The 27,348-nt window shown below is 26.5% G+C and overlaps 1 protein-coding gene across 1 annotated transcript in view; it reads left to right on the top strand.

Annotated features, from left to right (window-relative positions):
• Pkc98E (Protein kinase C) overlaps positions 1 to 26,978 on the top strand; it is a 104,841-nt gene extending 77,863 nt beyond the window's left edge. Inside the window, exon 16 of the mRNA XM_075366634.1 lies at positions 26,842 to 26,978. Coding sequence (XP_075222749.1) covers positions 26,842 to 26,846 — 5 coding nt within the window. The 3' untranslated portion in view covers positions 26,847 to 26,978. The remainder of the gene's footprint in view (positions 1 to 26,841) is intronic.
• Positions 26,979 to 27,348: the final 370 nt, after the last annotated feature.

Here is a 27,348-nt window from a genome sequence, read left to right as displayed (position 1 = left end):
CAGATGATGGAAAAGAAAACTAATTTTGCAGTGATAATTTTATTTTAATAGAGTAATAAAAATAAAATATGTACATGTTAGAGAGAGAGAGTGTGTATGTGTATGTGTATGTGTATGTGTGTGTGTGTGTGTGTGTGTGTGTGTGTGTGTGTGTTTGTGTAAGTGAGTGTGACTATATGTATGTATATATATGGTTAAAGAAATTCAATGACATTTTTAATAAACAAGGATGAAATATTTTATATTAGATAAATTTTTTCCATATTTGGCCTACTTAATACTAATATATATATTTATATATATAAATTAATAAATATATATATATATATATAAAAATAAAAAGCAACAAAAAATACATTTAAAAAAAAACAAAATGTATATATAGTAGCATGAAAATAGTAGTTAATATTTATTATATAATTACAATGGTGGTCTTATCCAGTATGTAATTTAAATAAGAGCATGTTAATTAATTTTGTTGTACATGTCGAGAATATAATTTTAATTCTGCATTATATTTTAAAATGTGTGTGTGGGTTTGTTCTATTATTGAAGGTTTTATAAATACATGTATAAGCATATGTGAAACATATATAACATCTGCTATATTTATTAATTTAAAATAATGGTTTATTTTACATAAAGGAAAAAAATGAAATTTAAGTGTGAAAGCCAAGAAGTGATTTCATGGTGAAGTGTTACAACAGTGAAATTTAAGAGAAAATGAAAAAAATCATTGTACAAAAGTGTGTGGATAAATGTTTCAAGAATTTAAACTATAGTGTAATGTTATTGTTGCCATTGTTGTTGTTGTTATTTGACGATAATGAATTATTTGAAAATAATTGTTGTAATTTAGGGAAAGGAGTATATATATATATATATATATATATATATATATAATAAGAAGACTATTATATGTTTGCATTTGTTGTGCATTCTAATTGGCTTTAAAGCTGTATTATAATAACTATTTTTTTCTTCATATGTAATTTTTTTTCTTTATAATGAAATATATATATATGTTTTGTACCAAGTATACTATTGTCCAATTTACAGTCTGTGTAGAGATTTTTATACACACTGAATTGTAGAAACATGTAGAGTTCAATTTATTACCACACATACTGTCCAAGATATTTATATCACTATTAAACAAAGCTGTTAATTTGGATTTAATAAATCTTTTCAATGTCTTTATAGAAGTGGCTTACCTATTTAAGGAACCACAGTCATGAATATTAATGTTAACTATCAGTCGGGTAATACGTTGGTGAACTTGGAGGTTATTATAACCATTCTATGATGCTACAAGCATCCAGTTTCAGATTACTGTAAATTTATTTTCATTTAAATGCTGTTGTTGTTGCTGTAATTTCATACTGCTGTAGGAGCAGTGTTTCCTCCTGAATGTTAGGCCTTAGTCCTGTGTAATCAGGTATTAATTCTGTTGTAAAACAAAGGAATATTTTTAAATTTCTAATTCAAAAATGAGTGATTCTGGTTGTGTTATTCTTATTGCAGGATACAATAATATTTAACTGCGATGTCAAATCCTGTTATAAATACATTTGCTTTCATTATACTATATTACATTTCTTCATACTATAATACTATAATAGTATTCTTTATACTATAATCCTTTCTATTCAGCAATTTATTGCACAGTGGTATCTAAAAATGCAATTCCTATAATATGATTGTGCAAACGTTTATGAAAACAGCATAAAATGCTATTTAGAATTTAATGTTTTTGTATTTTTTATTTTATAGAAATTTATTTTGCCAAATATTTAAACTGGCATTATTTGAAGAATAAAATCTGTTAATATAAATGAATTTTTGTTGTATCAATTTTGGAGTCTTGTAAAGTTAATTATTCTCAATTTTAAACAATATAAGACTAAACTATTTTTATTTGAATTTTTTAAGCACTTTTTATAAACTTAAGGTAAAGAATCTTGTATTATTGACCTACTCCTTAAAAATAATTTTTGTGGACTACAACTTTTCTACATGACAAAAGATCTTGATAATACCTACTGTACATAAGATCATGCGTACATAAAATAATATACTAATATTTACATAACAAAAGATTTTGATAATTAGCTTTTCTACATAAAATAGAGTTGTTAATATACTAACAAAAATAACAGAAATTAATTTTACTTGAAAAAGACTCTAGTTAAAGAAAAGGCAGCAAGAATACTTAACAAGAATTAGCTGACAGCATTTCTGTAGTGAATTTCCCCATCCCTTTTTATTAACAGAAATTTATCTGTTGAAGATCAAACAAAATATATTTGTTTAATATTACTTAACAAACTGCTTTTACAAAAATTTAAGAAAAAATTAAAGTAAAATATAATCACATAGCCAAGTGACATACTTTTTTTAATACCATATATATACTTACTAATTAATTAAACATTCTTTTGATAGAATAAATTGATTTGTAGTGAATCTTCTCTAAAATTTATTAGAAATTACATATTACCAGAATTTTTATAATGGTCTTTAAGTTGACTGTACAGAAATGTCTACAGACTGTGGAGTGTACAATCTTGATTGGTAAATTATATATTGTAATAATAGTTATTTAATTATTTTTTATTGTTTAATTATTATTATTATTGATGTTGTCATTAGAATAAAGCCTTTGTAATAGATTAATTGTATTTAATGAGTTAATTAATGAAAACTTATATCTACTTTACCTGTGATGTTTTTAAAAATAGTTTATTCTGTTTTATTCTTATTTATTGATGATGAGTGTATATTAAAATATTAAGACACATTAATTTTTTTAGAATGAGTAGATTAATAATTACCATCATCCCAATTAATGTTTTTAGCCAAACTATTTTCTTAGTATTTGGGTGCCCTAAGTAATTAATTATCTAGTCTCTGTCACAAAAGAACCTTGTTATGGTGGAATTTTTTTTATGTGTATTTATCAGTTTTATTCTTTAAAATTAGCTTACATTGTCTGCTATTGTATATATATAACCACTTTATTTTCTCATTTTTTATTTAAGTAAAAAAAAAGAAAGGAAAAAATGCTATACACTGTGTATTCTATACATTTAAATTAGTTTGAGTGTGATTGAGATTATATTTTTTATATAGTATTTTAAATTAACTATTTTTTGAAGAAGTTTAATTTTTGTTCAAAATTATTTGTTTGTACAGACCTTTTTTTCTAATTCATTTTATATAACCTTTTTGCTATTTATTTATAATAAATAGTTTATAATCAAAAATTATTTGAAATTATTATATGGTGTTCATCTTCTATAAACTTATGTATATGTATGTGTGTGTAAAAGCTAAACAGAAAAATTAGTTAAATATGTACAGCTGTAATCTATTTAAGAAAAAACTATAGGTACTTTCAAATTAATCTAAACTTTTCTCAATTTTTTTTTTTTTTTTTTATCTGATATGACTGTGTTTGGTCAGCCTAATGTCACGTTAAGTTGGTTTTATACTAAGATTAAAGGATGTTGTAAAAATAATAATAAAAAATTCTTGAAAATAACTTTTTAGTAATTTATAAATTTTTTAATTAAAAAACAATTTTTTTTAAGTTTACTAATTGAAACCAGTATATATTCTCATGCTGTTAAAAAAATGTGATTACTAAAAATAATATACAGGGTACACAGCTGATGGTAATCTATATACTAAATGTCTAATTGAGAAATATAAAAATTTCAAACTTTGGAAATATACATTAAAACTGATTCCAATATTAATTTAGTGTTAGTCATTTAAATGGGTAAAGTTACCTTTATCCATTTATCTATATATCTACATTATAGATAAGCTGTTTTGTAAATTGTGATACTACAAGACCACTCAAATTAATTCGAACACTCAATGAAAAACAACAGTCTTCTTATACATCTATTTATTAACAATAAATAGTATATACTTACATTTTAATAGTTTATATGATCTCCCTTGTTATTTGTTATCTCCTGACAACATTTAGGCTGGATTCAACTAGTTTTTTGCGTATATTTTTCAGTTCATTGTGATGAAACCATATCTTGATTATTGAAGAAATCACAAAAAAAAATTGTTGTACAGTCTTTGGCAAGTTTTTTTTTTATTAATTAACCACAGATTCTTGATTGGGTTTAAATCTGGTGAGTTATGGTGAGTTATGAGGCTGGGGAAAAACATTTATACCATTTTTCAGTGAAGAAGTTCTTTCCAATTTTTAGTTATATGGCTAGGTGCAAGAGCTGGCTGGAAAATCTTGTCGCTGACTGGAAACAATTCTTTACTTGAGTGGAAGTCTTCTCTGGAGTTAGACATGTATTTATCAGATTCATCATGCCTTCTATTGGAATCAATGGTCCTGGTTCATGAAAGGTCATACAATCCCAAAATGTTTCCTTTGGAGAAAGTTTTAGTGTTAGCAGGATATGAAAAGATGATATAATTTCATTTATGTCCAAACCTGGCTTTATGCCCCTGAAATTCAGATGTGATTCATTAGAAAAGAGAATTCCTTTCCATTAATCTACTGCACACTCTTTATAAGTTTTAGCCCATTATCGACATGTCTTGCACATTATTGCAATAAGCAGTTGCTTTTCGATTGGTCAATATCCGCTCTGACAAACTTCCCAGAGTCTTTGTGTAACAGTCCTCTCATGGATATAAACACATTTTTTCCCATTTCTCTATTTAAATCTACAGGAGAAAATGTAGAATTCATTTTACGTTTTCTAATCAAAAAACATTGCTTGATAGGAATGATTTTCCTCTTATGACCACATTTTCCTTCTCTTTTGGAAGAAAAAGAACCAGTATTTTTAAATTACTTTAAAATACTATTTACTGTAGCCAAACCTACCTGACATTCTTCAGCAATCATCCTCTGTGACATGGTTGCATGCTGAGATAAAGTAATAATTCTGTTACATTTTCGAGATGTTGTATCCAGTTTGTTTGGTAAATTAACAATAAAGCATAAAAACCGTTATATTATAGTACAGTATGTTTAATAAAAAATTGACAGCAAACGGTATACAAAATACTAAACTCTTCACTTGCGCATTAACTGTCTGAGAGGTTTTGTATAACAAAAACATTCTGGTAAGAGCAGCTGCAGTGTTGCCAACTGTTAGGGAAATCTGGTAAAATTTTCATAGTGTTCAAATTAATTTAAGTGGTATAATATTAAAAATATATTTTTGGGGGAATTATTTAAAAAATTACTTAAATCTTTTGGAAATTATTCTTTTGGCTATATTAGGTTGAATTTGATTATTAAAGAAGCCATTATTAGAAATTTGTTTGTGAAATAGACTTGTATTTATTATTTATATTATATTAATTATTTATACAGTTTGGCAAAATAATACTTAACTTAAAATTATGCTGCTGTCATCTGTATTAAGTTTTACTTTAACTGACTTGAGTTAATTGTTTTATGGTTTATTTGAACTTGTTCAGTATTTAAAAAGTAAAATGTTTGTGTTATATCAGCAAATGGTGTGCATTACTATTTTAATTTAAATCACTAACTATCAAAATTGTAATTTTTAACTGTGTTCAAGTATTATAATCATGAGTCTTTACTTTTGAATAAAATTTGATCACATCCAATTTACAGATCAGGAACGTTTCTTTCTTATTGTAAATTCTGTGCAATAGGATTTTATGTTTCTACTAAACTAAATCTGTGTATTTAGTGTTTTAGCAGTAATTTCCTTTATGTTTAATATTTTTTTTTTTTTTTGTTATTGGGAAAGAGAATAGATATTTTTATTCTCATCTAGGCATTTTTTAAATTTAATTGCATCTCTTTCAATTTAGAGCAACCTGTGTTATTGTGTTACTTCATTTATATCTTTTTCTGTTAGTGTTATTTAGAAAATTTGTTTACTAAAATGAAATACATATAAGACTTTTAAAACCAGTTTTTTCTGTAATTTCCTCCATCAGCAATACTCCTATATTAAATCAGTTTGCAATATTTATAATTTCAGTTACACATTTATAAATGACATCAGTAGTTATGTTATATTCATTTTTTTATTATAGGTCAGTAGTTATTTGAAAATAAGTAAATTGAAATTAATACAACAAAGAATGTTTAACTAATCTTACTAAAACACAGTAAATCTAATTTACAAATGTTGATGTATTATAAATCCATATCGTATGTTTAAATTATAAATTCTATCATTCTTCCTGGGTACTTGCGTTGCTTATTTATTTTTAAAGTACGACGGTAAAAGACGTAAAATATATATAGTAAATGTATAAAGTTTTATAAAATCAATAATTCTTTGTTACAAAGGTAGGCTGTGTACAGCTTATAGTAGTTCTCATGTTATCTCTGTCATCTTCCTCTTTTCTTATGATTGAGATTATAATGTGCTTTTCCCTATGTTTGAAGTCATAATAGATTTATCATGGCAATTTCTTGACCGGCGTATTATTAAGGTGCTGTTACTAAATTTATCAGTAACATCTAATTTTATGTTAAAAATTAAAATCATAAAAAACTTAAACAAATGGTAATTTTAACGCTAAAAGTAAAACTAACTCTGGGGAAAATTAAATGGAGTAATTTATGTGTTGTTTTAATTATTGTTGAAACAAAAGGAAGATAAAATTAATTTAATGATTGGTGAAAAAATATTTTTGCTATTAAAATGTAAACATTAAAAATCAAATTCCTAACAGTAAATTTAGGTTTGTATTTTGTTATTACAAAATAAGTTAATGTTTCCAAGTGATAAGGAAGTATTAAACAAAATATATTACATTTAATTATGCATTAAATAGTATAGTTTCACTCACACAGATAAATTAGCTTAACAGTGGGTTTTTTTTTTAATTATATAAGCAATTTGTTTTCAAGTAGATTTATGATCAGTTTTGATCTTTAAGAAAAAATATACATATTTTTTTTCTTTTAATGATTTGTTATATATTTGAAAGTTATAAATATGAGATATTTTATGTTACAGATGATTTTTTTTTTATGAATGTTAGAAATTAGGAGTAACATATCTGTTTATTAGATTTATTTCCCACAGAATAAATGGAAATAGAACAGATAGCAAATAAAATATTTAGACATTCTGGTTTTCTGTGAATTAAATGTTTTTTTTTTTTTAATTAGTAATTTTTTTAAAGATGTCTACTAAAAGCATTATAGCAGCATCGAGTATGCGCTTATTTAAATCATGTTTTATCAAGAATGTAGTAGTAAGTCACAGTATTGTGATGTGTTAAATCTATCTAATGCCTAGAATAGTGCTGTATTAAAAAATACAGGATCCCATTATATAGAGATGAAAATAAAATATTTAACAGATGTGTAGTATGGATATATGTATATCATATATCTTGTCAGCTCTGTGTGACTCTAAAGTATATTAGTTATGTTTGTGGGCATTATTGTCTAGGATCTGTGGCCTGTTTTTTCCCTTGATGGATTTGTTTCTGACTTGTATTATCAACCTCTCTGAATTTTGAAGTGATCACTTATTACAAAAGTTATCTGTAGTTTTACTTAATGAGATACATATAGTTCTCACGTTTTATAATCAGATAATGGAGAGAATGGTAAAAGTAAAGAATATTGTAACTACATAATTTTATTTTAAAATGGGTTGTATAATTATGTTGTAACTAGTTCATAAAATGTTTCTCAAGGTTTTTTTTTTAATGATTATAAATGACATTTTTATAGATAATAAAACAGGAATTATTTAATTTTATTTTTTATAATTTTAATAAAAAATTGTTTGCAGGATTAATTTCAATAATTTTGTATGAGTTTTACGAGCTTATGAAACAAAGTATCTAGTATTATTTTTTACAATTTACTGACATCAGTTATTGGTAAATGCTCAAGCAATATGTAAATCATACTTAATAAATTTTTAAATTGTGTTATTTACCAGGAATTAAAAGAAATGAAAGAAAAGAAAATAATGAATTGAAGAGGCTTAAGGTTAAGATTTTGATAAAGAATCTTATAAAAAAAAAAAAAGGCAAGGTTAATAGGCATATATATTTATGTACATTCAGGACTGTTATTAATTTTGTGTCAAAGGTATTGGAATAGTAAATACTAAAAGGAAAACAGTTCATATAATAGATTGTGACTATATTATATCTAACTAGTAATTTTCTATTTATAATTTTTGTTGACATTTTCCAAGTAGACAATATATTCGGAGCTAAGGTTAATTACAGTTCATTCCTTTCTTATTTGATCAAAATTAACCTATACTGTTGTTCTAAACTCAAAATAAAAAAATATGTGAATGAACTATTTACTTTCAGTAATCCCTGATAAACTTTCACATTACAAAAAAGAATTATATTTAAAAATAAACCATGTTTTGAATGTTTATCATAACATATATAATATTTTCAACTTTGAACAGATTTTTACATCTGGATAAACATTTCATTTTTATAAGTAGGCTACTTAGATAAAACCTTTATTTGAGAATCATAATGTTCCCACTTCTCTGAGATAAATTGCCTGCGTAGCATTATCCAGAATTGTCGTAACTCGTCTATCACTGACTAGTATGTAGTGTCCTAGACAGTTTTGTTGGTGTGAGCACTTGTGTAATAGAATGATTGTGATCATGTAGTGAATAGAATGTATGTTAAGGTTATAAGATTTACAAAGAATAAAAAAACATTGAGAAGAGAATTAAACGGGTTAAAAAACAAAAACTCTCCAGAACATTTTGATATAAACATTATATTTTGAGAATTATTATTTTACTAAACATCCTTACAGAAATAATGAAAACTTTAATGTCTGAACTAATATAGAAGGTTATGACAGTTAACAAACTGCCACCATTTATAAAGGAAAATAATTTAAATCAGGCCGATTGAAGTATTACCTTCCTCACTTGTTTAGACTAATTCCCAATAGTTCATAGATTCACAGAATCTGTGACTTCTTTGCTACAAGTTGTTTTGTATTTTTTTAAACTATCAGGTTGCTACATTTATTATCTAAAATAAAACTTAGTTTTGTATATTCAAGTGACAGGGGTAAGAAAAACTAGTATGACTAATGTATAAACTATGGCAAAAATTTGGTTTCTGTTTACCAAAGCCCAAGAAATAACTGAAAAGATTATTGGTATTGGAGAGAAAAAATACTTGTTGAATAATAACAAAGCAAAATCCATAGAAGTAATATGTATTCCTTATTAAATAATAACAGTTGTATATTTCTCCTATTGTCATTTATTAGATAATATTTTCAGTATGAAATTCGCATTACTGCAGGTAATGAAGTCTTCCAAACCAGAATTTCACTTTTGCTTGATACTTAATATGTTGGCCATCCTAAATTATTTTTACTATGTTTTTATAGAAAACAGATTTGTTAAAAAAAATTGTTTTTTATTTTGGCTTTTCCTGATGTTTAACATTTATAAGTTTTCTAGAGGTTAATAATGCAACAGAAATTGAGGTTAATCACAATGCAGAAATTTATCTACTAAACCAAAATAAAAAATAAAATACGACAAGGTTTTATCTCGCATAAAAATTTTCATAGTTCTTTTGAACTATTATTCAAAAATGTTCAATAATGTTAATCTCTAATAGTAGTTTATTCTGATATAATTTTGAATATTTTTATGAACTTAAAAACAGAAAGTATTTGAAACATAAACTGGCTTGCCATCTAACTTATTTCAGGTAATGATATTTTGCCACTATTCAATTTTTTTTTTTTTAAATTCATTACAGAATAGTCTGCATTAGTGATGATATATATAATTTCATCTTGGTCAGGATTATTGTTGAACATTATTTTAGTCTTATCCTGTAAATGCTGGCTACTGTAGCATTTAATATTACTTTATAAAGAATATTAATTTCACTTTTTTTACTTACAGTATTTGTTATAAAAGGTAATATAATTTCTAGTTTAGTATCATTTTATTTATTAATTTTGGATTTTTATTTTATTAGGGTAATAATAATTACGACTTAATAAGTTTCTGTTTTACACATATTCTAAGTTTTGATGTGTAGTAAATTTCATAGGGTATTTATTATTAATGAATAATATTTTTTTGGGATTTTTCTTTTTTTTTGCCTTCGGCTGTGTAATAGTATAATTTAATTATAAGAGTAACTTAATATGTCTTTTAAGATATGTATTATTTAATTTATTTATATTTCATTATTATTATTTTAAGATTGATATTATTATTGTTTTTTTTTTCTTGTTTTTTACTCGTGTATTATGTAAAATTATATTAAATGAACATAAAAGTACAAATTAAGATTTAAATGTAATATTTTTAGATGTAGGATTACATTTACGTTTAAAGCTTTTTTAAAACCTAATTAGTGGCATAAAAATACAACACATTTATTTATACTACATAATGGTATAAGAATATAACACTGAAAATTAATTATTGATATAGTATCAACCAAAATGTAGAAATTGTTTTACATTCTTTATTTCATACATAAAATGGAATAAAAAATATTTTACTGAAAAGGATGAAGTATTCGGTTTAAAGTTATATAGTATTATCTTTATATCATTTAACTTTTCATCTGATGAAAGGGTTATTTCAAGCGATAGATAGTTTTAAATGTGATTTAATCCTTAAAGGAATGAAAGGAAACCAAACTCTTTAAATCCATTACCATTTATTATTATAATTATCAATTTTAAATTTATATGCTCAGTTTAGTTTTAAATAGTTTTATAAATAAATGTAGTATCTGTTGTCTGTAATAATTAAATTAGTTAGTCTATTCCCCAAATTTTGTACTCACATCATGTTATTTTCCCTTATCAAATAGCCATTATGCATTATGTATAAGTTAGTTACGGAATGGAAGTTATATAAATGAGACCCCCCCCTCCAATAATATGGTTAATATTTTCATTCTTTATTTGCATTATGACTGTTTTTGAATTCTTAAATTTATCCATGACATTTTGTGGCATAGATAATAAAATAATGTCTTTATTGTAGGTATTTATTACTTACTTATTATAGATATATTTCACAAAGTGGATTCTGCATATTTAAATATTTGGTTTGGAATTTTTTAGAATAATTCTATCTGATTCAATGATATCCTGTTCTTCTACTTTATGGAATAAAACATTATATTATATACATCCACACATATCCAAATCCATTTCCATTTTCCATTACTGTAATGTGTGAATTTTCACTAGAGCTTTCTATTCTGCAATCCACCACCTTATGCTTTCTTTCACCTACATTTAGCTCTCCTGTTGCTATTTTATCTCCTGTGTTCATTCTTTTAATGTGCTGTTATTCTTATATTTCATTCTTTCTTCGCACTCCTTTGCCTATCTTACTTTCACATGAGTGATTAACTTTTCTTTGTTTGTCATACTGTTGAACAGGAATGCAGGGACAGTTCCTCATCGCCTAGATACCTGTTTAAAACACAATGCAACATCTGTATGTAACCTTATCACATTAAATCCTTTCACTTCTTGAAGCTATTTTTAAATGTTCATACAAGTGATACAGAATTATATTAGTTCTCTTATGTTTAAAAGTAACTTACAAACTTACACTAAATGCATGTCTGTTATCAGCATTTCACTTATAGCACTGAGCCTCAGTAGTTTTCAGTGTGCATGGTAAACCTGGGTTGACAAAATTTTTTTCTGATTTATTGAAAACATTGGTATTAATTGATAAATGTGGCTCACTACTTCATGATTGATTTGTTTGCAGAATTTTATTTATTTATTTCTTCAGTTTTTCCATTCACAAAAAATGAAGGATATTGGAGTGTTCAGCAATAAATGTAGGATTGTTCATTAATAAATATTCATAAAATTTGTATATAAAAATTTATCAGTCAGTCATGTTGTAAAGACCCGTATAAAACTTTATATGTAAAAATATTACCTTTGCAATATGCATGTAGAAGTACAACAGTTCTTACTCTGCTACCAATAGATAGTGATGTTAATGTAGGCTTAAAGGAGACTATTTTTAGGTTTTTCTTTAACATAGTCTCATTTCATATTTGGCTTAACAATACTGAATACTACTCATATTTTTTTAATATTGCAGAACTTGTTTGACAGTTTGTTTGTACTCTATGAAATAAAACTGATAATGTCATATATATCCTCAGTTAAATTTAGCCTACTAAATCATAACCTATCACTAACTCTGGCTTTTCCTGTGTACGTGAAATAAAATGCTACACCTGTTTTATGCAAGTATCCTTTGGTTTTTGTGTTAGGTTCTGCGCAGTTTCAATTTAATGGATTTCATTTCTCAGTTCCATCCCTTGAACCCCACTGCAGTTGGGATTTATAATAAAATCTATTGATATTTTACATGACTGCATATATTAGCTACATTAACCACAAAATGAAACATTTAAATTCTTACATGAAAATATATTTTCTGTCCCTAATTGTATGTATTTATTTAATCGTAATTTTTATGATTGAGTCTCATTTAGCATAATTTTAATTAGCACAGATTTCAGAATTAATGATATTAAATTAGGGATACCTGTACTACTAACTGTATAAGAAATCTTTAAAAGTACAGGTTTTTTTATGCAAAAGTTCTTTTGAATTTTTGTAGGTGAAGAACTCAGCCTTCTGTGCTTATTTTATCACTCTGTTGTACCTTTCTCCCCTAACTTCCATTCTTCTGAAATTCATATCTCAGTTTATTAATGCTGTTCTCAACGGTCACAGCAGATCTGTGACTAACTAATTTAATCAGTTGATATTTAGAAATTATAATTTATTCAGGTAATGCTAGTGATAACTAGACCATCCATCATCTGCAATCCTCACATTGTCATTTGAAGTTCATAATTGGCCTCAAATACTGTCACAACTCAAAACTTTTAATGTGTCAAGATTGTATCCTAGCTTTCTTAAAGATATGAATTTGTTGCTAACTGAAATTCATTTCAGCATATATATTTTTCATGTTATTAATATATGGTCAGCAATTGCAGATTAAATGTACTGTCTGAAAAGAAAGCATAGCCATGGATTTTCCAATGTGTGCAACAAGAAATTTTGATTGTGATATAAATTTAGATCACTTGTCACATTGTAGGCTTGTTTTCTTTCTAAATTGGAACATCTGCAATTTTTTTTTTTTATGTGACTGAAATTATGAACCCTGCAATTTTTTTGTGGTAATTGATTGGAAATTATGAATGCATTCACAAAACAAGTTAAATAATATTTTAACCAAATAAACCAAAGTAACATGCGGTAATGGATATTATATTTGGCAACCTACCAAAATAAATTGTTCTTAATTTTTTGTTTTGTTTTATATTCCATGACAAGATGTGAATAAAAATGTATAAAATAAATCCAAACTCATCCAATTTAGCTGTTGTAAATAATACATTATAAAATATAGACTTATAAAATAACTATGAACATTTAGAAAAATGTTGGCACAATCTAATATTATCTAAGCAGGTTTTTATATACTTACTTAATGTATTTCTGTGTTATACAATATTTATACTATATTGTATTCTTTTCTTTTTTTTTAATATTGAAATAAATGCTTTTTGTCTTGGTTACCTCTACATAGATATCATTGTATAATTAATTCTATTTAACTCGTATTATGGGTCTCCAGACTTTTACCCACAAGCAAGAAAAGAGAATTTGGAGCTAAATTTTGGTTGTTTTTATAAAATGTAATGTTGTAAATTTTATGGTGAGTAGCCAAAAAATTACTATAGAAAATGAATTTATGGGCTTTATTGTAACTTGCTTATTTATTTATTTGGTAAGGTCACATCTAAGTCATGATCAATGTTTACATCTTTTAAATCTTTTTTTTAGTATGTAGTAAAACTGTTAAATTTGTTACAAATTGTCATGTTAGTATTATTTGTTACTAAATAATATTATCATGTACATAAAATATGCATAATTTACTATTCTTTACTTGTAAAGGTCTTATAATTTTAAGAGTTTGTGTTTTTTTTTTACAAAAATGAAAACTTAATAAAAAAATATTATTAGTGGGTTTACCCATAGAAAATGTAGCATTGTATGTTAAGATGCTATCTTTATAAGCAAGTTATTTATTGTTACTTTAGTAAGTTGAGTATGCACTTATAAACAATCTATCGGTCAATTTAAATGTTTTTTTTAATGATTAATCAACTGCTAAAGTCAATATATGCCATCAGAATTCAAGCTTAGATAAAAAAATTCACTCCCAGTCTTGATTGGAACCAGTTAAATATAGTTTTATTTATATTAAACAAGTCGTATATAAATATCCAGCTGTAAATGTATACATTGATATATATATTTGAATACTAAATTATAAAATGTCTTTTTTTTGTTTTTCAATTACATGACTTGTGGTAATCCACTGTATTTACAGTTGTCATACAACTTGTTTTCAGTTATAGTATGACAGTAGTAGCAAACTTTATTGTCCATTTATTCTGGTTGTAGCTTACATAAACCATATTATATATAAAAAATAATGTAAGAGTTAACAATAATGCATCTAATATTTACACTAATATGTTCTGATGCCTGGTTCAGTACCAAACAGATTTGTGAAAACTGTGAACTAAATAGATTCATTAAGATAATCATTTTAATTTTTATTATGAAAATATGCTACTTTAATGAGTCCAGTTTGTGAAACAATCAGATTTGTGTGTGTGGGTACAGTGTATTACCATCTTGTATGTGATAAATTTATCCTTGAAATTAGATGTATTTATATTTTTATAATTTAAATTAAAATTGTTTTGAATAATCTTATTGTTACAACATTTTTGATATTAAGTAAAAACATGCACCCTAGTTTTGAAAAATATTGCTGTCTTAAATTCACTGTAAAATTTTTGAGCTAAGAAAATTTGATGTATGCTGTAGTTTGGAAATACTTGTTCAGAAAAGTTAACATAGTTGCTGTTGTATAGATTGCATAGATTTTTTTTAGGACCTAACTGAGTGTTACATATTTAATGGATATAGTATAATGTTTTAATGCTTTTTTTTTATTTTTATGTGTATATTATTCTAAACCAAAGATTTAAGGCTGTATTTTTCACAAATTTCTTTTTAGTAATTAGTCATTTTAATTAATTCTTGCCAGTTTATCTGCAATTTAAGAACTGTATGCATGAAGATTTATAAAATAAATTACAAATAAATTTTTTGGTAAATTTTATTAATAAATTAATACACTAGTATTTTATTTTATATTAAAAAGAGTTTATTTTTTAATACAAGATATTACTGTATTGCGTTATTAATATAATACATAAATGTATAATGGATTTTACTTTATACAAATTGATAATATAAATTATTATGAAAGTATATATATTGTAAAATCTAATAAAAATTAATAATTCATAATTTTATGCATAATGTGTAAATTATAAGATATTAGATATACTACTAATAAATATGCATATATAAGCTTCTGAGCCGGGATGGCAATACAACACTAGAAAATATATGTATTTTAAACTGCCTGCCATAAAAAATGAATGCTTTTATTGTATGTAAGATGATTATAATAATTAATATATATATATATAAATATTATTGATAAAATGTATATTATATATATATATATATATATATATATATATATATATCATGAACATTAATTAATGTAATATTTTAAGTACCCACTTGTTTGTAAGTTATATAGATTTTTAGATGATTATTATTATTTTATATTATTTGAATAATTTTAAGTTAAAGATTTTTTATCAAATACCTCGTCATATATGAACAAATTGAGGACTTTTGCAAAATGTTTGTGAATTTAAATATTGAAGAAGAGTTAACTTATTTTATTGTACAAAAGTTTAAATAATTAAATGAATGTGTTTTTAAAAATGTCATTTCAATTTTGGTGCTTTGACTTTTTTAAAACACATTGTGCCAAATGACTATTAACAAAAAAGTATGTAACAAAAACATTTTCTGTATTTAATCATTATTATTACATACGAAGAGAAAGTTGTGCAAGTTTTGCATTGTCCTCAAATGAATATTAAAAGAGCACAACATGTTTTTATTTATTATTCATAAATTGGTTTTAACTGTAGATTTTTGCAATCTCTTTATTTTATTTGATGTGTAATTAAATGAGTAATTATATGAAAATTTCAGTTTGTTGTGTCACTTGAATTCATTTTTAAATTCTAATTTTTATCTGATTTTCACAGAGTAGTTCATCATCTGAGGAGATAAAATATGTTTAATATGTAGTTACTTTCAAAAGGAAATTTACATGATGAGCACACAGCTGACCTTCATGGCAGTCTCTGCCATCCATCCAGAAGGTTTGAATTCCAATCAAACTTGACATTTTTCACATTCTACAAAGTTCATTTTTATCAAAAAAAAAAAAAAAAAAAAAAAAAAAAGAATAAGACAGCTGTAATTTGGCGTAGGCTTGTTGCTGCAAAGAGACCAAATTAGTATCACTATTCTTTTAAAGTGAATTGATTTGATGAAAGCTATTTTTTAACAGACTATACAATAGTAGGATCTCTTTACATCATTTAAAAACAGGGGGGTAATCTGTGATCATCTCTTAGAAATCCTCTTTTTACAAACCATAAACATACACCATAGATTCTCTTTGCATAACTGCTGGTATTACTTCCATTTTATCTTCCAGAAGAAAGAAATAAGAATACATTGAAATTGCAGAAGGTGACAACCCCTCACAGGGACAAAGTACTGCCATCCTGTGTGAGGTAAGTTATTGATAAGTTTACCAGCCTAGTTTCATATCACATACCAAATTTTTATTGTAAGATGCTGCTGGTTGAGAGTATTGATTCTGAGATGCTGCCTTCCTTAGTCACATGTTAAACATCTCTCTAGTTTCCATTATAAAGACAAATTGAACACCTGTTTGGTTTAATATTTAAAGGAAAAAAAGCAAATTGTTTTAGAGATAATGGAAATTGAATAAAAAATATTACAATTAAACATTTTTTTGTTGGGAGGTAAGTGACCCTTGGAATTTATTGTTTTCTAAATTGCCTGGAAGATGGTTTATTTATGAATTTTTGTGTTAATAGATTGACTGCCGTAAGTACTATATGTAGTCTTTGCTAAATTCCTTCAGCAAGCCTTCAGTACTACACATAGTACTCTGTGTTTTATAAAGTACGTGTCTATTGTTTTTTTTATCTTTTGGAACACACAGTTTGCACAATTTTTGCAGGTTAATTAGTGATATTTATTGAAAAATATGTCCTACTACTCCAGTTCTTAACACACATGATATTCACAGGTTGCAACTGTTGACAAAGCTTCCTCCCAAAAAAAAATAAATTCCATAATATTTACATCCATTATTAAGTTGAGTCACTTTAACATATAATCCGTAATAATTAAAAGAACTTTTTTTTAGAAACTAGAAAATGTTGGCAAAGGAATTTGTGAAAGATAAATTTTCACAAAAACTGGGAATGGTACTCTTGTAGTAAGGCCATGTTATTTTCATGCATAAAGTATTAAATGAAAGATGATAAAATTATAAAATGCAATAACAAAAATAAATCATTAAGGATCAACTCTGTAAAAATTTGATGTAGCATATTTGTTTTGTAATTTAAAAAAAAATTTAATCATGAGATGTGAACTGGTAAAGAATACAACAGCCATTGTAGATACAAAAATAAATGTAATAATAAATTAAATTGAATATCCTAATTGCAATCAAAAAGTTGAGAAACACTTTTAATATAATGCAGATAAATAATAATAATAATGCATGAATGCTAGTAACGTACCTGGAAAATAGATCCTACCTGTGACGCAAAAAGTACATGTACCATGGCTTCTTCATAAGGTCTCACCTTTCCTGATTAATGAGGTAGTAACTGGTTCTAGTAGTTCCCCAAGAATGTAAGAAAATTGAGAGACTGATCGATATTGATCAAGAGACTTTTATTGATGAGCAGAGTCGATCACTCTTACATCTAACCAATGTGGGCAGTATTAGTATAAGTGCGGTATGTCATAAAACCTTGAATACTAGCCGAAGAGTAATTTTAATGCCAGGATCTTCTAGAGGTGGATGTTAATGAAATTGCTGAAGAACTTTGTTCCCAAGGTTGTACAGAGGTGAAGAGAATAATGAAATGTCAGAGTGAGTTGGATGAACCTATTCCCTCCTTTATTTTAATGTTCAACGTTCCCATGTCTTCGGAGAAAATTAAATTAGGATATCTGTCAGTTAAATTATGACAGTTCATCCCTCACCCACACCGATGTTTCCAGTATCAAAGGTACGATCATACCACAACTCTTTGCCCGAACACTGTAATGTGCTAGATGCGCAAAAGAAGGCTACAAAGATACTGACTGTCAGGAGGAAGAAAAATGTATTAACTGTGGAGGATTGCATTCTGCTCACTCATGAGATTGCCTAACTTTTAAAGAAGAAAATGTAATTCTCAAAATTTATGCAGAGCAGAAACTCTTTTTCAGCCACTCGAAAAGAATACAGAAAGATACTGAACTCCTGAAACCTGGTTAAATCAGACGTCTCTTTTGCTGCCACCACATCAAACCAAGCTCAGCAAATGCAGGTAATAAACAGTGTGGAACATGTAGTGAATTAAAACAGCTTGTTCAAATGTTGTCTGATCAGGTTGCCTCGCTCATAGCAACTATTTCAGGATTAAGTAAGAGTACAGGCAACTTCTTGCCTGTACTATGGGTATTATTAGTCGAAAGACAGACAATGGTTTATCCAAAACCACTTTAATCATTACACCCCCAAATAAAATTCCCTGTGTGCCACCTTCACAGCAAACTACCAATATCCCTTCAAAGGATCTATCAAAAAATTGATACCTGGTACAGTATCTCCATCCTCCCAGGCTTCCAAATCCCCGCCACCATATAGAGGTCTCTTCAAAGATGTGGTGGGGGATGAAGTGCCCAAAGAAGCAAAGCACTTCTTAAAAGTTACAAACACAAAAAAGTAAAACCAGATAATATTCGACAAAAAAACTGCACACAGTTTCATTTACAACAGAAAATCATAAAGTTGAAGATGTTAGGGTATTGATACATGCACAAGAACTAATAATAATAATTTGCTTCCAGAAAATGTACCTTCTACAAGATGCAGTAACTCTTAGCTACCTACATCCCTGCAGTCGCCATAGAGATATGTCTTATTCAAATTGAACATCTGCAACCTATGCCTCTCACCGAACTCCTACTTTGATGCACTAGATATACAAAATCTCCTCATTCAAATTCCATCTCCAACGTTAATAGACTGTAATGCCCACCACATTTTTATAGGGATCAACAATCTGTTCCCCTCGAGGATATACCGTAAACAGTGAGACAGGTCTTGGATCTATCTCTGCTGAATGACAGATTATTGTGTATGTTTATTAATCATCGACTGGTACTTTTTCCAACATTGACCTTTCCTTATACTCGCCATTAGTTTGGTTATTTTCTGAACAGGCCTTGTATGTTATATTTTTATTTTTCATTAGTTCGGTCCCATTTGGATTATGGTTGTATTGTCTACTCTTCAGCACCGTGCTTAAGATGCTGGTTGCTGTACACAAACGTTTTTCCTTTGTCTTGTCACTGGTGCATTTAGATCAAGCCCTGTTGCAAGCATACTTGTTGATTGCGGGGAGTCATCACTTTGGGATAGGCAGGACTAGCTCTTAGCATGTTACTATTCTCATTTTAATGAACAACCAAATCACCTGATTCTTAAAGCAGTTTTGGGAAACCATCATTTCCAATAATATGAAAGCCATTCATATAATACAGCACCATTGGCAGTCCATACCCGGCAGTTAATGTACCTTTTCAATTTTGATGCGTTTAATTTCCCAACCTATCTCTGTTCATATCCTCCACGGGAGGGAGGAGACTCAACCCCCATAAATTTTAATTTTAACCTCACCGTATGTAATTAAAAATAACTCGTCTCTCAGCAAACATTTTGCTATTTTCTATCTGAGACAAACCCAGACGCAGTAGTATACACAGATAGGTTGAAGCAGAATGATACCATTGGATGCACTTTTTTAATAAATGACAGAACTTAGATGATTGATCTATCTGGTATTACAACAAGGTATCTACAATACTGAACTCTACGCCATCAATATGGTGTTTAATATCATTAAATCAAAATATCACATCCTCATCTGTAGTGATTCGTGTAGTGCTCTCCAAGCTTTAGAGGATTTGTAATCTAGACATCCTATCATCACCAAAATTCATAATACAGTCGCTGAATTGAATCGTCATAACACACAAGTGAATTTCTGCTGGATCCCTAGCCATGTGGGAATCCTGAGTAACAAACGTGCAGATTCTGCTGCTAAAGATGAATGTATCTTTCACCACTTAAGTTACAACTATCAATTTTATTAATTCCATTAAACATACAATTCAAAGAAGGTTGAGTAAGGTGACTAGATAACTGCAATGGATAATAAACTCCGACACATTAAAGACACACTTACCATGGGACTCTTCATACAGAAAAATTTACCAAGAGGAAGTGGTTCTTTGCCAATTGCGATTAGGACATAACAGAGCTCATGAATACCTGATGTAGGCAGTAAATGCACCATTATGTGTATGATGCAACTGCCACTTGACAGTGCCACATTCTTATGGACTGCATTATGTTATGCGACCTTACATTGCTAATTTAAATTACTGAGGGACTGTAGGAAATGATAACAATGTACTAGACCAGATATTGTTACTTCTAAGAAGAATTTGTATGCTTAATAAAATTTGATTATAATCAACAATAAATTTTATTTTGTTAATCATGTTACACATTTTACCATAATGGTTATATTTCTCTTTATTTTTGTTTTTATCTTATTACTATCTTAGTTTTAATGTAATTTTACTAATATTTTTATATTTGAGAAAGGGTTTTTTGTTACTTTTTGACCCAAGCAATGATAATGCAAAACCATATTTCATCCAAAAACAAAACAAAATCGTGTACTTTGTATCATATGATAAGTATGATATTCATTTAATTCTACTAACTGGTCATGAGAACCATTTGTGAGAACACAAATGGTTCAATGGTAATGGTTAAAAATTAAAAACTTCATATATAAAATATGATGTCAAATGTAGTAAAAATTAAATAAATGAATAACTAGAATTAAAAGCAACATGTAACTTGGCCAGCCAATGTTACAGTACAGTATTTAAATTAGATTGAACTACACATTATCATTATTTGAAAAAGTGCTGCCATTTGCTGCAGTCTTTATAAGTGTGTCATCTTCCTAATCTGTCGGTTGATCAATTTGGATTTCCTATATAGATATAAATATATATATATATATATATATATAAAATGTCTAAAACTTTATTATTTTATTCATATTATATATTTCTTGATTTCCAAACTGGTTTGAATATCAGAAATAGATTGTTATTGTTGTTAATTAGGTGGTGATAAACTTAGGTAAACCCAATTTTCCATTTTTATAATGTCTAACATATTCAAGAAATCTGGTTTAAAAGATAATATTAGTTTTTTCTATATAAATTTGGTCACAGTCACTGCATTCTATTTTATAAATTCCACACAAATTGTATAAATTATGTGACTCAGCATGATTAGTTTTTTATTACATGATTATTTGTCTTGTATGCAAGCTTAAATTTACTTTTATCATAAACCTTAGTTATATTTTTAACTATTTTATATGTATATAAATATTTGAAATATAAATTTTCAATTTTTTGTGTGTTATTTATTGGTATTAGAGATGTAGTAGTATTGTTAATTTCTGACATTATGGCTAACAAAGGAAAACCCAACATTAAGGTATTTTCCTGAGCAACAGCAAATTTAAAATAATTTTGTTGGCATATAGTTCCAATAATAATAACAATAATAATGTCAATAAACAAAGGGTCTTCATGACTGTATATTAATTTATTTTTTATTATGTTAATTGTTTTGTGTATGGGTATGCTAGGATACACATAAATTTATTTATTTATAAAAATAAATTAATATAAAATCATGAAACCTTTTGTATATTGACAATATTATTATTGGAACTATATGCCAACAAAATTATTTTAAGATTGCTGACAAATATTATACTCAGAGAAATACCTTACCAATGGGTTTTCCTTTGTCAGCCATCATATCAGAGATTTATTTGCAAGATTTTGAAAATAAAATTGTTTATGGCATTCGTATTCATGATATTCTATTATGGACCCGGTACATCAATGATATTTTTGTTGTTTATAATCTCATTATTATGTATAATGAAAAACTTATTAATTTTGAATAAATTAAATTCATATTATAATGGTTTAATATTTACTTTTGAAATCAATATAAAAAGAACAATAAATTGCTTAGATGTTAGTATCAAAATTAACGGTAATAATCAATTAATAACATCAGTAAAAACTCATAACCAATAAAACCACAATACATAGATATTCAAATCATCTTTGGTCACATAAAATTAATACATATTCAGACATGATTAATATAGCAATTAATTACAATATAATAAAAATAAATTAAACATATAAATAGATATTATAAAACAAATTGCTATAAATAACGGTTGTAATGACTCTTTAATTGATAATATATACAAAAAAACAAAATTAACAATTATACTACATCTCTAATACCAATAAATAACACACAAAAAATTGATAATATATATTTAAAATATTTATATACGTATAAAATAGTTAAAAATATAACTAAGGTTTATGATAAAAGTAAATTTAAACCTGCATACAAGACAAATAATCATATAATAAAATATTTAAAAAAACAGTAATCATGCTGAGTCACATAATTTATACAATTTGTGTGGAATTTATAAAATAGAATGCAGTGACTATGACCAAATTTATATAGGAAAAACTAATATATCTTTTAAACCAGATTTCTTGAACATGTTAGACATTATAAAAATGGAAAATTGGGTTTACCTAAGTTTATCACCACCTTATTAACAAGAAAACTCTATTTCCAATATTCAAACCAATTTGGAAATCAAGAAATATAATAATAATAATAAAGATTTAGACATTTTGAAGAAATTCGATATATATATAAAGGTACAATCAGAATAATAAAGTAAGAGCACTTGCCTAACTGTAGTGCTTTAGGAGTGTTACTCCATTTTCAACAATCAAATTTATAAATTTCTCATATTTCAAATAAAATTAAAAGTAAAATTTGTCTGTTCAGGATGGAGTAACAGTCCAAAAATGTTGTAGTTTGGCAAGTGTTCTTACCTTTTTATTGTGACTGTTCTAGTGGTTATAATATACAATTTTTTAAATTATTTTATTTGATACAGTGGTAAATAAATGTTTGAAAAAAATATATATTTATAAAATTCTCTGTTACTAGCTAGACAAGCACTACAGTCGTCCATTAATGTTCGATTTCAGAGTAAGTAAATAAAATTTAAAATAACAGTAGAATATATAAAAACATTTTTTCTTCAGTCAGTTAATTGTAGAAATAGTTATAATTATAGTGAAAAGTCATAATGTGTGACAAGAAACGTTATTATATGAATACAGTTGCATTGTCATGCCTTGTGAACATGTGAGAAAATAATTTTCATTGTTCAGTTTTATTTTTGTGAGTCTATAGTATTGTGTTGTTTACTTGGAATTTCTCAATATGGTATTTCTATTAAGCATTAATTTAATTTATATGTACATAATAGTTTTCTGTTAAATAACATTTATTAATTTTTGGACATTTAAACATATTGTGTTGAGCTATCTTCAAATTATTTTTATTAAACAATTTCTTTTAATGTATATAATTAAAATGACTGTGAGTCATAAAAGAGTCTAAAAGTGAGGATATTTCTAAATGATTATTTACTTGAACTCTAACTGGACCTGCTGGATCTCATGTTATTAAGTTACATTCATTTAATGAAGTTATGGTATATGCAATTTAAACTCAGATCTGATTCATATTGTTGACTTTGTTATAAATTAAATATTAAAGGTATATATTAATTAAATATTGAAGTTATCATGAGCAGATTTTTTAATCAAAATTAATTTTGAGATTGTGAAGGAATCAAACATTACCAGATTCCTTCCTTTTGAACAATCAACTTCTTACACTCATGAGGAATCTGCTTACTTACGTACCAGAAAGAAATCTGGCAGAGTTGTGTCTACCTCCTTTCTCCCTAATTACTACATGAAGTAATAAATAAAATGTTTGTTCAATATAACAATGATTTTATAAGGAAACAAACACAGTATGTTTCACATATTTGTGGGTTGTAGTTACAGAGAGATGATATTTTTATAAAAAGGAAAAATATGAATTAATGTTGACAGATACATTTAACATGCTATTCTGTAAAATTTAAAATGTTTAGTTATTAATCTTTGCGAGTTGTAAATGGCAAAAAATAAGGGACCTAAAAATCCAGAACTCAAAAAACAGATTTTTTTTTTAGTAATTAAAACCTCTCAAAGATTTTTAAAGACAATCAACACATGCAAAACTGGACAGCTAAATTTATATATGCCTTAGAAAATTTAGTTCATAAATAACAAAGTTATGGCAACATACTTTTCATTTCCTCTAATAAAATTAAATAATTCTTCATCAACTCAACTGGAATAATTTTATTAATGTTAATGTAATAAATTAAAATAGTTTAATAATATTGAAAATATTTCAATTAAATAATGTATTATTGAAATCATTTTTGAATGATATTTTCTTTACCAATGTAACTAGATTTACAAGATTGACCATTCTTAACTCCCACAGCATGCACTTATGGTCAATTGAAAACCCTGATGCATTTAAGATGCATATTGTCACCAATATCAGTTTTCTATAAACATTTGTATTCTGGGAGACCACTTATTTATCTAAAACGCTCAGTGGTGAAAGATATTTACATTTCTTGACAGTTGATCTTCCACTTTTAGTCAAAGATTTGCCAATAAACACATGCAACAAAATGTGGTTTATGCTGGATAAAGTTCCAGCTCATTACAGATTACAAGTTCGAGATCACCTAAATGATGCATAATCAAACAAATGGATTGGTCTAGGAGAACCAGTAGCATGGTTAGCAAGGTCTCTCGATCTCAGTCCTTTAGATTTTTTTCATGGGGCCATTTAAAGACCCGTGGATACCATAGAAGAACTGTGCACAAGAATTCTAAATGGGATTGAGAGATTCGTCAGACACCTGGCATCTTTGAAAGAGTCTGGCAGTCAATGTAAAAACTCCTGGATGCATGCATTTTAAATGAAGGCCACTATTTTGAACAGTTATTGTAGTTTCTTTTATTAATATTTTATTATTACCTGATATGATAATTTATTGTTGTTAAATAATTTTAATTAAAAAAAAAAGTTTGGTTAATAACCAGTTACTGTTCATTAAACGAAAAACGTGTAATGCAAATTATTTTTCAATATTAATGTTTTATTTATTAATGTAATATTCTCATGATTTTAGTAATATTTTATTTATTTTAAAAATGTTCAATATTATTAAATTATTGTAATTTATTACATGATAACATTAATAAAATTATCCCAGTTGAATTTGTATAAAGTTATTTAATTTTATTCGGGAGGTAATTAAAATTGGATTTTTAATCTATAGTGACTAACTTAAAGAATTTTTACCATAATTTTATTATTTATAAACGGATTTAAATAAATAAGTTGTCATTTTCTTTTCATAAAACGCTTAACATTTTTTATTATAACATTTAAATAAACCACCATTTGCAAAGATATTAACAATTTAAAAGTTTTCATGGCTGCCATTTTGAAATGGATTGAGAGATCAGGTTAATTATTTTTATATAACAAAATCTCTAAGTAACCTAGCAGTACACAAAATTTCTGTTTGATACAATTAACCATTTATGAGAAAAAAAATTATGTTAAAAGTACAAAATGGCGGATAACTTGTAAACTAAGCGTTTCCAAACATATATTGATATAATTTTTTTTTCTTTATTTCAATGTGGGGAACCAACCCCTGAATTCTTGAGACTGTTTTTTATAAATATCTTGAATATTCACACATATTGTACACACAATATATATTCACATTCTATATATACATGAATAGAAAGATTAAATATATTAACTAATAAATATATTGGGAAAAAACATAATTATGCATGGATTAATAATGAGGCTGAACACCTCTGCCTTGAAGAGTCTTTCCCATAGTGAAAAAATATCAATCAAACCTCTCTGAAATATGATGAAACAATTTAACAATATCCAGATTTTCCTATTCATCACATGGTTAAACCAGTTTTAAAGATAAATTGAGGTATAGATATCAGCTCAAAGAAAAAATTATAAGATAAATCACAGTTTAAAGTTATGCCAATGTGGGTATCTGGGAAAATGCTTGTGATTCCACATTTTATTTATTTTACCTAAGGTTTCATGTTAATATATATTTTCTAGGGAGTTGTATGAATAATATTTACTTGATTTTTGGGTATGAAACATTGTATATATCCCGACAGTATTCTGCTGCTATTGAATATGTATGTGCCTATATCAAGCTTATTCTTTGTTATCATTGAACTATTGAATAAGCAAAATATTTTATGCTCTTTAATATACAATTTTTTATGTAATCTAAATTTGCCTGAATAAATTATAATTATTATTTACTATTCTCCCCTTCTATTCATATTGTTTAGAATTTATGAATTAAAACAAAGTTATATATTTTTTTCAGGTTGAAATTTTTTTAATAGTTTGTTTTCTAATCAGAGTTAATGGAGATTGGATAAAAGTTCATCACTTTACACCAACTGAATTAAACTTAGTAAAAACAAATCCAACTCCTGCAATCCTCAGTACAGCAGAAGTCTATATTAACAATACATTCATTAATGTTAAAACTGATAATACATCTGATAGTAATTTAAATTTGGTGGAATCAAAAATTGTTAATGATGAAAAACAGCCTTTTTTGTTTGATTCTGATGTTAAAGATACACTACTAGGAACTCACTGGTTTTTAAGTCAACAGGATAACACCTTTAGGGGAAAACTAATTTTTTTACAGAAAGTAAAACAGCATCTTCTTCGTGGAATATGTAAGTAATTTAATGTAACTTATGTATGGATAAATAAAATAGGTTAACCAATGTTTTAATGCAAGTTACACCTATAAAACATTTTGCTTTTATGTAATACCAGTGCAAGATTGGGATAATAAAACAATTTCTATCATAGCCAG

The sequence above is a fragment of the Lycorma delicatula genome, chromosome 5 (genome assembly GCF_047948215.1).
Source record: "Lycorma delicatula isolate Av1 chromosome 5, ASM4794821v1, whole genome shotgun sequence".
Lineage (NCBI taxonomy): Eukaryota > Metazoa > Arthropoda > Insecta > Hemiptera > Fulgoridae > Lycorma > Lycorma delicatula.
This window is presented reverse-complemented; position numbering and strand designations above follow the sequence as displayed.